Raw genomic sequence first — 14,682 nt, forward strand, 5'->3', positions numbered from 1 at the left:
ATCAAAAGCTTTCCTAAAATCCAAGTATACAATATCAAAATTATTTTTTTGCATCCAGTTCCTTTGTAACCACATTATAATATCCAATCAAATTTGTCAGACAAGACTTCCCCTTATCAAACCCATGCTGTGTTTGAACTATAACTGCAGTTTTGTTTAGATGATCCTGCATCACTTCCTTAACCAGTGACACCATTATTTTCCCTGCAAGAGAAGTTAGACTAACAGGTCTGTAATTACTCGTTTCACCCTTTGATCTCGCTTTGTGTTTTGGGGACACATTTGCACATCTCCAGTCCACTGGGACCTCCCTTGAGTCCAAAGAAGCTTTCATAATTAATGTCAAGGGTTTGCTTTCTTCCTTTGCTGTTTCCTTTAATATAACTGGTTAGATCCCATCCACCCCAGGTGCCTTTCTTATGTTCAATTTCAACAATTTCTCCTCCACTTTACTCAGTTATTACAAAATCATTTAGTTCCCTGCCAGAGTTTAATAAGCTTATGGCCTCCACTTCCCTATTGACCTCATGTGTAAATGTTGATGCAAAATACTCATTGTTTGTCAGCTACCTGAGCAGATTCATCAACAATTGAACCATTGATGTTAAGTGGACCAATCTGATTCATCCCCTTTCTTCTAGAGTTTACATAAGTAAAGAAGACTTCACTGTTTTTCTTTGCTTTGTTTGGCAAAGATTTTTCGTAATCTGCCTTTGCTTTCCTAACATCCTGTGTGACTTGATTACAGGCTGTCTTATATCTACCATAGGCATCTGTGTCTTCTGATAATTTATATGCATCTCATGCATTTTTGTTCTCTGCCACGAGTTTAATTAGGCAATCTGACATCCATTTAGGCCTAAACCTTGAACAGTATGTCTTGTTTGGTATGAAAAGCCTAGTAGCTTCCAAGATTAATTCCTGAATGCTTCCCATTTAGAATTTACTGTTGATAACATCATCAGTTGCTTCCACTCTATAAAATTTAAAAAATCTCTGAGACCTCTATAGTTACCTTTACGAAAGAAAAAACCCTTCCATTTATCCTTGATAGTAGTTGCATCTTTAAGTAAATCCCAGATCAGTACACTGTGATCACTGCCACCTAATGGTTCCTTTATCTGCAGATTCTTAATGATTGAAGAATCACTGCTGATAATCAGATCAAGAGTATTACTTTCTCTGGTTTCCTCTTGAACATGCTGCTATAGAAAGCAATCATACAATAAATCCACAAAAGTCTTGCTAGTATTTGGTGATCATCCCATAAGTTCCAGTCTATATCTGGGAAGTTAAAATCCCCCATTATAAGACAATCTGAATTACTGGCCCACTCTATTTCCCTGTACACTTGTTCGTTGTACTTATCCGAGTCGTCATTAGGCTTATAACACACTCCTATGCTCAACTTGGTTTTCCCATTGCTTATCTCACACCAAACCAAAAAATTATCAAGTATTTTAATTTGTGTGTGTGAACTATTGCCAACTATACTTCTATTGTTAGGCATTTAGTAGCCCCTCTTCTATTAGATCTGTGCTGGGGCAGTACTGTATCCTCAAAGCCCCCAATCTAACATTCAGTTTTTGTGATGTTTTTCTAAGAACAGTTATGATACAGAATCTAGATATAATTAATCTCAGGATCGTATGCAGGATTTCTGCTTTAAAGAAGGTAGTCAACATCATTATCTGATATAGGGATGATAATCTGTGTTCCTTCAATCTTTTAGCAGAGAACTCCAGAAAACCAGTTACATGCCAATCCTTTACATTGTTATTGTTTCACGGACTCAAGAAGTGCAGTAAAAATAATATCAAAAATGCTATTTTTGATAAAATTAACATTTTTTGCAATTAATTCTTATTTAAACATGAATTTTGATTACTAGATGAGTACCATGTTGTTGCTGATCACCGATGTTGAGGAATAATACTGCAATGTTTTGTAGTCTCTTAGTTTTTAAAGGCATTCCTGCCATTTAATTTTCTGTATTATTATTTTATTTATTTATTTATTTTTTTTTTTGGCAAAGGATTTTAATAATAATAGCTTAAGGGTCTCGGCTAATGGATTTTTCAATTAATTTGTAGACTGGAAGTAAGTGCAGTTGGGCAATAATTGTAAGGGAGGCATTTGTCACATTTTTAGGAACTGGCTGGGCTGGATGTGAGAATTTCCATGGATAAAAAAGAAAAAAACACAAGTGGAATAAGAAAGTAAAATGCAACAACAGAAGTAGTAAGCTGAGAAACACAGGTTTTGAGAATGTGGTGAAATATTTCAGAACATGGAGGTTTCTTAGCATCAAAACTTTAGAATTCTTATAACATCCTTCTGTCAGAAGACCACGGGTGGTATCAGATAGTGGTTTACCAAGATCAGCAATACAAGAGTTATAGGAAAACTACGATGCTAGCAAGTCAAGTGGGAGTATTGATGGACAGCAGTTGTCGCCAATAGCTTTGGCAAGAAAGCAGAATGCTCAGCTTCCATTTGGACAAGAAGTGCGGTAAATTGTCTTTACCGACAAGAATACCCACAAACAACCCTTCTAAGTACATGGTCAAAGTGAGAGCTCCTTTAGGCACTTCAGATCACAACTTGGTGATTGTCTCTTCTCCAATGGAACCTTTATCTCATGGCCATTCCCAACCTCGTGTTGTTTGGCATTACAAGAATGCAAAATGGGATGACCTGCGAGACTTCTTTTCTTCTTTTCCTTGGTCGGATTACTGTTTCAAAACTTCTGATGTCAACATTTGCTCAGATCGTGTCAGTGAAATTATTCTTGCAGGAATGGAATCCTTTATCCCACACTCCACTTTAAAATCTCGTCCTTTATCTAAACCTTGGTTTTCCAATAAATGTGCTAAGGCTGTCCAAGAGAAGAATGTTGCATATCGTAATTGGCTTGTTTCTGATTCTTCAGTTTCATTTTCTGCCTACACCAAAGCTCGCAACAATTGTAAAGCAGTTATTAATCAGTCCAAACTAGAGTTTGAACAGGCTAAGAGTAGAAAACTTGCTTCTTAGCCTAATGGTAGCCGAGCATTCTGGTCTCTTGCCAGAGCTATTGGCCGCAACTTTTGCCCATCTCTGCTCCCACCTCTGTCCAAACCAGATGGTTCTGTTGTCACTTCAGCCAAGGATAAAGCTGACCTGCTAGCATCCCATTTTTCTTCCAGCTCATGTATTAATAATCTTGGTAAAACACCTCCCACCATTCCCAACATACTCCATTCAATGCCTCCTGTGGTCTTCCGTCAAAAGGATATCAGAAGGATTTTGATGAATCTCAATGCTAAGAAAGCTCCAGGTCCTGATGGTATTTCTCCACTTGTTCTCAAAACCTGTGCTCCTGAACTTACTCCTAATCTTTGCCGCCTTTTTTCACTTTCTTATTCTAAAGGTGTTTTTCCTTCTGCTTGGAAATTTGCTCATATCCAGCCAGTTCCTAAAAAGGGTGACAAATCCCTCCCATCCAGTTATCGTCCCATTGCAATTACTTCTGCTCTTTCTAAAGTAATGGAGAAATCAATTAACCGCCAACTCTTAAACTACCTAGAAACCTTCCGTCTAATCAACGATCACCAGTATGGATTCCGTTAGTGGTGATATTCTGGCTTATGTTACCCATTTATGGACTAATTCAATGGAAAGGTTCGGTGAAACATAAGTAGTTGCTCTTACATCTCAAAGGCTTTTGATCGTGTTTGGCATAAAGGTCTTCTAAACAAGCTTCCATCTTATGGTTTTCCAACTGTTTTTAGTAATTGGCTATCCAGTTTTCTCTCTGATCGCTCACTGAGGGTGATGGTTGATGGCTCTCTGTCTTCTAACTTCTCCACTAATGCCGGTGTCCCCCAAGGTTCAGTTCTTTCCCCCACTCTTTTCCTCTTGTATATCAATGACCTTCCATTGACTGGAAATCCTATCCATAGTTTTGCCGATGATAGCACATTGCATTCAACTTTCCATTTTGAGAAACCTTGTCTTGCTCAATAAGCTTCAACTTCTCGAAAATCTGCTACCAATTCCTTAAATGCCGATCTTCAGGTAATTCTCCAGTGGGGCAAAGACAACTTAGTTGATTTCAACCCTTCTAAAACTCAGTCTTGTCTTATATCTCGCAAAAAGGATTCTTCTGCTCCTATGCTTATCTTTAGTGACACTCGGATTTCTAGGCAAAATGATATATCTCTTTTGGGGATTACCCTGACTTCTAATCTCTCTTGGCACAAGCACATTACAAATATTGCTTCCTCTGCATCTAAAAAACTTGGTTTTCTCTTTCGCTCTCGGCGTTACTTTTCTTCCAAACAGCTGCTCACTCTGTATAAATCGCAAATCTGCCCTGCCGTGGAATATTGTTCCCACATCTGGGGTGGTGCCCCCAAAACCTCTCTCAGGCTTCTTGATTCCATTCAGAAGAGGGCAGTTAGGTTAATTAATGATTCAACTCTGAGTCTCTCCACTCGCTGTGTCATAGACGCACTGTTTCTGCTGTATGCCTCTTCTACAGATACTTCCATGGGCACTGTTCTTCTGAATTAGCTTCTATAATTCCCGCTCTCTTTCAAAACAGTCCGAACACGTGCCGCCACCAGCCAACATCCATTTACTGTCCAACTTCAAACCCACAGAACCAACTTTTCATCTTCCTCATTTATTGATTCAACTGCCGTTTTCTGGAACAACCTTCCTTCATATGTATTTCCTGAAAATTACAATCTACAGAAGTTCAAGTCCAATGTCAACAAACATCTTCTTTCGTCTTCTCAATCTACAACCCAAGCACGGTACTGAGTACTATAGGTTCTAATACCTCTCGTGTTTGGGGTTCACATAAAAAAAAAAAAAAAAAAAAAAAAAAAGTTGCTATTAGCAGGTTGAGCATTGTTCTTATGGCTTCTTTCATAAGAAAAATGCTCAACTAAATATGCCTTGCCTGATTTTCCACTTGTCTAATTAAAGCTTGTTATAGTCTTAAGAGAAGTTTCACTTTTTTGTTGTCATGTTTTGCTTGAGGTTGTTCTGTTCTTGTATTTGCAAGGATCTTTCTTTTTCTACTTGAACATAGAATAATCCTGATCTGGCTGAGGTTGTTGTCTTATGTCTTTTTCTATATTGTCTGTTCTTGCTGGTTTGGTTGCTATTGACAGTTGTTTCACCCTGTTTGGTGGAAGCTTGCTTGGATCTCCTTATAAACAGTAAGGCCTTTATAATTAGCTGGATGTGCTCAGCTATAAAGAGTACACTGAGCTTTGTATGTCAGTTTTTATACTGCTCATTGTCAGGTGGCTTTTTGTATATTTTATGCAATGGTACGGGCTTTGGCAGTATGTTTTGGTGTGTCCATATTGTTGACGCCTTTTACACTGCACTAGTTCCCTTTTTTATGTGTTGTTCAAATTTTAATTTGGCATTAAGGATGTATTCAATATTGTATATATTTTTTATTGTTTGCTTTAGGTATTAGATTGGTTTAAACATAGACAGAGGATGTTCTGTGTTTTATATTGCAGACCCTAACAACCTAATGTCTGTATCAGTTTTGATGTCATTTAATTCTGTTGAGTAATTTTACATCCCACAATACACCCCTATAGCATCTGTTTTCTTTCAGGAATGTATGTAAATGCTGTAATTGGGTTTTTTTCTAGTGCTTTGACTATTAGTGTATATTTTTCTGTACTGGTTTTTGTCATAATTCTTGCCTTTTTTCTGTTTTCTATACATATTCATCAGGAACAGTTATTTAGTTTTGCTAGTGATGGTTTTATGCCCTCAGTTTCTACGTGTATGGCTGGTACAGCAAGAGTTTTTCTTATTTGAGCGTCATCTTAATTGTCTTCTGTATCTCAATTCTTAATTGTCTTCTGTATTGCATTATCATTAAATTGTTGAGTACCGTACTGTTTTGCTGTTGTTTTTGCTTTGGCATTTCTTGAATTGGTTCTGGAGCTATTACTCTGTTTTTTTTTGATGAAAGTATCTTGCATTCATTGCTGTTGTCTGGATTAATTGGAATTAACATAATGTTGCTAGTCTAGTATTGAAGGCATAGTTGGCTGTGGATGCCCTTGAGTTTGGCTACTGATAGCTTGTTGGTTTTATCAAAATTAATCAGGCGATTATATATAGATTGGCTTAATGATGGTTGCTGGTATTGCATGCTGGCTTGATTTGTTACTACTGATGTTACTGGCTGCATTGCAATTGCAACATATCCTTGAGAGTAGCTATAACCTGAATTAGGATGTTTTGGGTAGTTTATTGTGGGATGCAACATAGTGCTGATTCATTCCATCACTTGTATTTTGCATTATAATTAAATTATCATTAAATATTCATTGGTTCACTTGCAATAATGTGAAGTCCAGTGAATATATTCAATTGACAGGAGTTTACAGCATGGTCTATGTGGGTGTCTTGCTGTGAGTAGACTTTAGGCTCTGAGTTGTGAACTGCGATTGTCATGTTTAAAATCCAATCCTGTGTTGTCATTTTCTAGGTTGCTACAGTATAACAAGGAAAATAGGAAGTAAGGAATTAAGAGATTAGTCCCTAGGGATGGGATGATCTCTGATTCCATTTCCTTAGGCTATATTGCTCAAAAGGCACTTTCAAAAAAGGCTAGACGATACAGTACCTTGAAACAATGTCAGGTGACTCTGTGGCACTATATCCTTACCCAGAATACTATTAATATATAAACATTAATAACTAACTACTTGATAAAGTATAGATAATTGAAGTTTCTCAGGTCACAAGATTTCTTCTGTGGCTCCTCATGATTATGGTGTAAGCGAATGAACCAGGCTGCTGCTTGTTTTTTATTAGGTGTTCTGAAAATGGTATTGTTGCTGTCCATTTCATCTATTTCTGTTTTATCAGGGAAAAAAAATAAGTAGGGGTATTAATTTTTTTTTTTTTTTTTTCATGACAGTTTAAAGTGCAGTCTGTTCCTGACATACGTAAGAGATACGTTCCATGACTTCTTACTAAGTCGATTTTTACGTAATTCAGGAAAGACTAATAAAATATTGCTACTATATCCCTGTTATGCCAAAATTACGAAAACCACGTAATATCCTTAGAAGAATGAAGAAAAATAGTTATATACCATAACAATTAAAAGCTTTATCTGGGGACAGCTGAAGTGGTACATAAGAAAAGAAAACATAAAAGGAAGAAAAACACAATTTTATTGTACTGTGAAAACTGATGTATTTTGTATGCTGTGTAGGCTTTATATAAGGGAACCAAAACCAAATTGTACATATTTAAAAAATATTGGTCTAAACCACATACAGTCAGTCCTTGTATAGCACAATAGTTGTGTTCCTAGAAACCCTTATGCAATGCAAAATAGTGCAATATAAATAACAGGCCCTATGGGGAAAAATAGGGTTAGGTGCCGATCACCCAAGATTGAATACACATTTGTAACCAAAACATTACCATACACAATAAATAATCGTAATAGTCGAAATAAAATACATATTTTATTACGGCTATTACATAATAAAATATTGCTAATGCTTTTGCTTCTATCGTAAGAAAACTTGTTCTCTGTTTGATTTTCTATTCAAACAGATGACAGCTGTTCCATCTCTTCCAATTCTTCGTGTCTTCATCTAATGGATTTCATTACACTTTGAGTTGTTCCAGCTATGAAAGTTGTTTTTATTTTCTCTGCATTCTTTCTGGTTCTCAGCATTGCCTCATTTAGGCCTGTAGAATGTGCAATATCACATGTTCTTTGTTTTGCTCAAAGCGTTTCAGAATTTCATATTTTTTTCTCTATGGACAGAGGCAGACTGGCCATAAACCTTACCGGGGAAACTCCGGTGGGCTGGAAGCCAGAAGATGATGGAAGCCGGTGTGATTTTGGTCATAAACACTAGTGTGATTTTGGTCATAAACACTAGTACAAATTTTCCCCGGTAAGAATTTAACTCAGTCCATCTCTGTCTATCCATATTGCTTTTCTTTTTCTCTCTGAATATGTAGTGTCTTCACCAGAATGCTTCCTTTTCACACCTTAAGTATTTTACTCATTTTTAGGGAATAAAGCACAATTACGAAATGAGGAGGCACGCTTGCTACACATAAACAAAGCTGCGCGAGTGTAGCAACTGAATAAACACTGTAAAGGCAGAGACACTATTAACACCTCACTAGCTCATATTTTACTAAAGCACATTTCTGTCGATCACTACCATAAAACAGTAAAAAACAATTTCCAGTTGCGTTTCTGCTTGTGGAATCTGTTATAAACTGGTAGTAAACTCGATCTAATTGCATTTGTGATAATAATACCGATAGCTGTACAAATTTTTTACATTATTACGGTTTTTACATTATTATGGTGAAATGTGTTTCCACTTCACTGATATAAAAAACAAAAATACATTTTTAAGAATCTTCTTCTCTTCATTCCTATCATGTTGCATTCAGTTGGGATGATTCCTCATTGGACTGCCATTTCTTGTAAACACAAAGGTGAATCATGCATAAGTGACTTCACTTCGTGTTATGTACGATATCGTTCCCCTGTTTATGAATAGTGTATGATCGAATTCGTGTAGTGTAAACACGTGTTATATAAGGACTGACTGTATATATAAAAAACACTTCATGTGATGAACTGAAGGTAACTTAAAACGAACCTGAAGCATTAATAAGACACATCAATCATAGGGTCTTGTAGGCTACGTAGAGGTCAGGGAGGTAGTATGTGATATGAACTCTTCGATCGTTATGTGTTTCATATGCTTTTTTCTCTTCATAAATTTTGCGATAAGCAATCTTGAACCCCTCTATTCGGTGTTTTCATCCATTCCATCAAACATAGAGAAATCTTCATGAATTTTACGAAACGCTTCTACTATTTCCTTTAATTTGAACTGCTTCTTGGGTTGCTCAGATTCTTCAATGGATTTGGCCCTCCCTTGCTTCTCAACTCTTTGCATGTTCAACTGGGCTAGGTCTTCTGTTGTTAAATCTTCATCTCGTTCATTGTCGTTCTTCTCATCCGTGCCAATCGAAGCCAGTAAGTTTTGAAACGGTGCCACCTGCATGATGATATCTTCCAAGAATAAGTAACAATAGTCTTTTCCATTGGTAAAGCGTTACTTAATTGCGATAGTGCAATATGGCAACTCGTGAAGGTATTTGCAATATGAGATGTGCTTAAATGATGCCAATTTTCAACTACTTTAATAGGTTTGTGTGTAATGAAATGATGCATTTGCACTAACCTGTATGTCAGTAAACTTCTACGCGACGTGAGGCTTTATCCTTCAAATGCTTTTAGTCCTGTTCTAGCGTTGGTTATTATAGTTGACTTCATTGGTACTGATCCCTTCACCGCTTTGCTGCTTTTTTTTTTTTTTTTTTTTTTTTTTATGAAAATCCCAAACACGAAAGGTATCAAAACCTATAGTACTTAGTACCGTGCATGGGTTGAAGGAGAAGTATGGGGAGAGGGGGGTGCCGGAAACTTTGCTCTAGAGACTAAACATGGGTTTCACCACTTCAGGCCTCCAATAAGCAAAGTGGTGGTATTTCACCGGTTGATGAAAGTCATCTACCACCTACTTATTCTGTCTTTGTCCTTTATTGTTGTGTTCACTGTTGATGCCGATGAATTTTATAATTTTCTGAAGAAATAGCCAATGGGAAACAGTCCACGTGGCTTGAACATTGTGGTGGTTTCTCTGAAGTGCTTTGATGTAGTTCACCTGTCTCAAACACATGTCAAATATTTCTTCATAATTTTTAAAGGAGAAAATGAAATGTTAACTCTAGATATTTTTACCTAGATTCCAGTTACGCCATAGGTTATTATCCAACATTGTTTGTATGGGAATGAAAATAAAAAATTATTGTTCCTTCATTTGACTTCACTCTTAAAAATTATACATAAAGTACTTTTATGATTTTACCAAAAATTTTTACATCAGTCCAAAGTTACATAACTTGGGCTTACATAAGTCGGGGACCAGCTGTATACACTTGCAATGAGGGTTGTTTATGACCAGGAGTTATATGTGGCCACATTATAAGTAGCTCCCAACGTTACTCAGGTTATGCAATTAAAAAAGTGTCCAGAGGATTTATTAGCACTCAGTGTAACCACTTACATTACACGACTAGTCAGATTAAATCTTTCAAAGGTTTGTAACATATAATTCTTCATTCCTTTTCAAATTCAATCTTAAACTTCATTTGCCACCTCTCAGCCTATCTGCTCAACCCAGATCCTGTTGCAGCAGCATAGCGTCAGTACTGTCCTTAACAACCCTGAAAACTTTTGTATCGTCTGCAAACTTGGACATTAAGCTTGAGATACCATCATCAATATTATTTATATATACAGAAAACAATAATGGACCCAACACTGAACCCTGAGGGAGTCCACTGATAACATTAGTCCACAATGAGCAGTGTCCATTGATTGCCACTCTGTTTTCCCCCTCTCAATCACCCCTTTATCGTAGCAGCAATTTGCCTCCAATGCCACACTGTTCCAATTTGTGCAGCAGTCTTCCATGTGCAACAGTATCAAAACCTTTCTAAGATCCAAGTATATAATATAAAAAAGTTATTCACTGCATCCAGTTCTTTTGTGACTGCATCATAGTATCCAATCAAATTGGTCAGGCAAGACTTCCCCTTAACAAAACCATGCTATGTCCGAGCTATAACTGAAGTCTTGTCTAGATGATCCTGCAGTGCTTCTTTAACCAGTGCCACCATTAATTTTCCTGGAACAGAAGGTAAACTCAAGTCTATAATTACTTGTGTCAGCCTTTGTCCTCCTTTGTGAATTGGGGTCACATTTGCACATCTCCAGTCTGTGGGTACCTCCCCTGAGTCCAAGGAAGCTCTCATAAATATGGCTAAGGGTTTGCTTACTTAATTTGCTGCCTTCTTTAATATAACTGGATAGATCCCATCCACCCCAGGTGTCTTTCTTGTGTTTATCTTCAACAATTTCTCTTCCACTTTACTCTCAGTTATTACAAGATTATCCAACTTACTGCCAGAGTTGAATACACCTCTGGCATTCCCCTCACTGAATAACTCCTCATGTGTGAATGTTGATGTGAAATATTCATTTAGTTTGTTAGCTACCTGATCAGGATCATCAACAGTTGAACCATCAATATCAAGTGGACCAATCTGATTCATCCCCTTCCTTCCAGAGTTTACATAAGTAAAGAACTCTGTGCTGTTTTTCTTTGCATCCTTTGCCAAATATATCTCGTAATCTGCCTTCGCCTGCCTAACCTCCTTGGTAACTTGGTTACAGATCAACTTATATCTGTCATAGACTTCTGTGTCACGTGTTAATTTATATGTATCCCAAGCATTTTTCTTCTCTGCCATATGTCTCATTAGTTCATCTGACTTCCTTTTAGGCCTAAACCTTGAACAATATTTCTTAGTTGGTAAAGCCTAGTAGCTTCCAAGATAAGTTCTTTGAATGCTTCCCATTTTGAATTTGCTGTTGGTAACATCATCAGTTGGCCCCACTGTACAGAATTTAAATACTATCTCAGACCATCGTAGTCGCCTTTACGAAAGCAATAACCCTTCCCTTTACCCCTGATGGTAGTTACCTCTTTGAGTAAATCCCACTTCAGCACACTGTGATCACTGCCACTTAGTGGTTCCTTTATCTGCAGATTCTTAATGCATGAAGAATCACTACTGATAATCAAATCAAGAGTATTACTCCCTCTAGTGTTGCCTCCCGAACATGCTGATGTAGAAAACAATCATCCAATAAATCCACAAAAGCCTTGCTAGTGTGTGTGAGTGACCAACCCACAAATTCCAGTCAGTATCTGGGAAATTAAAATCTCACATTATAAGACTCTCTGATTTACTGGCCCACTCTATTTCCCTTTACAGTTTCTTATTATACTCATCAGAGTCATTAGGCCTATAGCACACTCCTACTCTCAATTTTGATCTCCCAGTGTCACACCAAACTGACTCGACACTGCACTGTCCAGCGATGTTGGCTGGCTTCACTTCCTTGGATTTTGTGTTACTTATCTAATAGCATAACCCCTGCTCCCTTCCTATCCTGTCTATCCTTTCTGTAGACGTTGTACTCTCCAAATTCCAGTTCTGCATTCCTTATATCTGTATGACACCACGTCTGTGATATCCCAACAATATCCGCCTTTTATGCTTTGAGCAATACCTCCAATTCATCAAATTTATTTACCAAACTCCTAGCATTGGTGTACCAGCAAGTATACATGCACCTGTTCTTTTTCTTAGCTACCCTAACACAATCCATGTGTTTACTTATACCGCAATGACTCCCAGCAGTCTCTGAAATATCCTGCATCTTGTTTTCCAGGCTTCTGCTCATTCCAATAGAAGCAGTGCAAGAATCACTTTCACCTCTGCCAGTGGCTACTGTTAATCTATTAGTCCTTGTATCCCCCCCCCCAAGCTAGCAGTTTTCCGACCCACCTAACACTGCCTCGATAGCATCAACAAATATTCTTGCACCCTTTCTATTTTAGTGTATCCCATCCCTGTAGAAGCAGTCCCTTCTGTTAACAAGTATAGACCAGGCTGAAAAAAATTCTACCCCTTGAGCCTTGCGCAATCTTTCCAGGGCCGAATTGATCGACAAGGCTCTCATCATATACTCCCTCCTATCGTGTCTGGGCAGAATTGCAGGCACTTTCAAATTCAACCCTAATTCACGGCTTTTTTTCAACGGTGACCTGTACTTGCTTTATTGATGTGGACCTTTTTGGTCCTCCATCGATATGGGGTATAATGGTCAGTATTTTGTTACTTTGTTTTATTTTAGTAGTTCGTTTAGTCCCCTTTTTGGTGATATTTCACGTCCCTCAGAACTGGTACCTTACGAGGTACCAGTTCTGAGGGACGGGGGGGGGGGATGCTGCTAAATTTCTTTATAATTGGCTTTATATTCTAAATTTTAATATGGATTTGCTATTAATTGGATTTCACTGAATTTCTAAATTATTTGGAGACTTTCAGCTACAGTTTCAGTCTTGTTACCTTTACTTTCCACCTCCCTGTTGATTTAATTTTCGCTCTACAGTTTTGCCATGCTGCTAGCATATGTATTAATTTTATTTTTATAAGAATTATCTGTTATGTACTGGGCATCATGTGGAGGATGTGCATTTTGCTGCCTCTGATGATTGCTTTATATTTATTTATTTTCTTATTTCATTTTATTTCATTCTAACTTTTAAAGCCATTATTCAAATATATATATAAATATAAAGGGAAAATAGACAAAAAAAAGTATACTCAAAAAGAGTAGTAAATATTATACAGTTGTAATTAAACTGAACAGCTAAATTAAAGCACATAAAACGTAGAGTTTTATAAGTGTTCTCTAAAGTGTTATAATCTTAGCAATTATTTAATGAGATATAGTTATCTCCTTATTAACAGAAAAGGAATAAAATCAGTTAATTTAAGAAAAATAGAGTGCACCTGAAATGTACTGCATACCAACTTGTTTATTGTTTATGCTGTTCCTTTTTATTCTGTTCCCATTTATGGGAACAGAATAATTATTCTGTTCTATATTATTCTATAATTAGGGCATGTAGCGGTTTCTTTTTTCTTGTAATTTTCCATTTTTTATCAGTATTATGTAAACTTTTCATTGTTTTTCACCCTTTGAAAGAGTTTTGCTGTTCTTTGTTTTTTTTTTCCCCTCACTTTAAAGTTACCATGTCTTTTGCTATTTTCCACTAGGTAAATAAGGAAAAGAAATATGACCACTGCAGCACGTCCCACTTTTGAACCAGCTCGAGGTGGTGGTGGAAGAGGAGAAAAAGATCTCAGCGCATTATCAAAACAGTATTCAAGCAGAGATTTGCCAAGTCACACTAAACTTAAATATAGGTAAGGCATTAAATGTGATTCTAGAAGAAAGGAATTTCTATAAAGAATTTCTTATGTATGTAATTTATCTATACTTGGGACAAATCTAACCAAATGAGTCAGACATTCATTCATACAGCTTTCAAAATGTGGAAGGTTGCTGTTATTTGTATTTTTTGCTACATTGCAATGAATTTCAAGAAATATTTTAGAAAGCATTTATGAAGATTACAATGCTTGTCAAAACTATCCTGTCTCCTCTGCAGCAAGCACTTTTGAAAGGTGCTGAATTTGTTAATAATACATTTGAGTGAATTGAATAAAAAGAAAAGAATGAAAATTATATAAAGAAGGATTTTGTTTATAAGGCCTTGCCTTTTTAAGAACCAGGTCTCAGTGAACAAAACAAAAAAAAGTACTTCAGTAATCTCTAAACTGTCCCATAAGGCTAGGTTTGAGATGCCGTGGACATAGTGTTGAGATATAGTTCCTTGTAAAAGCCAGAAAAGTGTAAGTGATGTGTTGTCTTATGTAGGGTTCTATTGTTCTTCTGGCCTCTTTGTATAGGGCCCATGTAGTACCACAGATTCCTAGTTTCCATCCATGGCACAGGGAGTCCAGAATTGAAAAGAAGAAAAAGAAAAAAAAAAAAATTTTATTGGAAAAGAGTGCAGGGGAGAACAGTCAAAAGATGTATGAAGGCTACAGTCTACGTATCACACATTTCTGCCAGATTTCTGTAACTTTTTTCACAGTGGGAGAAAGAGT

General features: G+C 36.8%; 1 protein-coding gene across 4 annotated transcripts in view; it reads left to right on the plus strand.

Moving 5' to 3' along the window:
- Positions 1-14,682, plus strand: part of c12.1 (spliceosome-associated protein CWC15) — a 274,176-nt gene that overhangs the window by 26,108 nt on the left and 233,386 nt on the right. For all 4 annotated transcript variants that reach the window (XM_090377905.1, XM_090377903.1, XM_090377906.1 and 1 more), the window contains exon 2: positions 13,786-13,935. In XM_090377905.1, the coding sequence (XP_090234031.1) occupies positions 13,805-13,935 (131 nt within the window). In that variant the 5' untranslated portion in view covers positions 13,786-13,804. The remainder of the gene's footprint in view (positions 1-13,785; positions 13,936-14,682) is intronic.

This window comes from Mastigoproctus giganteus, chromosome 7 (genome assembly GCF_048544385.1).
Source record: "Mastigoproctus giganteus isolate SK-2022 chromosome 7, ASM4854438v1, whole genome shotgun sequence".
Lineage (NCBI taxonomy): Eukaryota > Metazoa > Arthropoda > Arachnida > Uropygi > Thelyphonidae > Mastigoproctus > Mastigoproctus giganteus.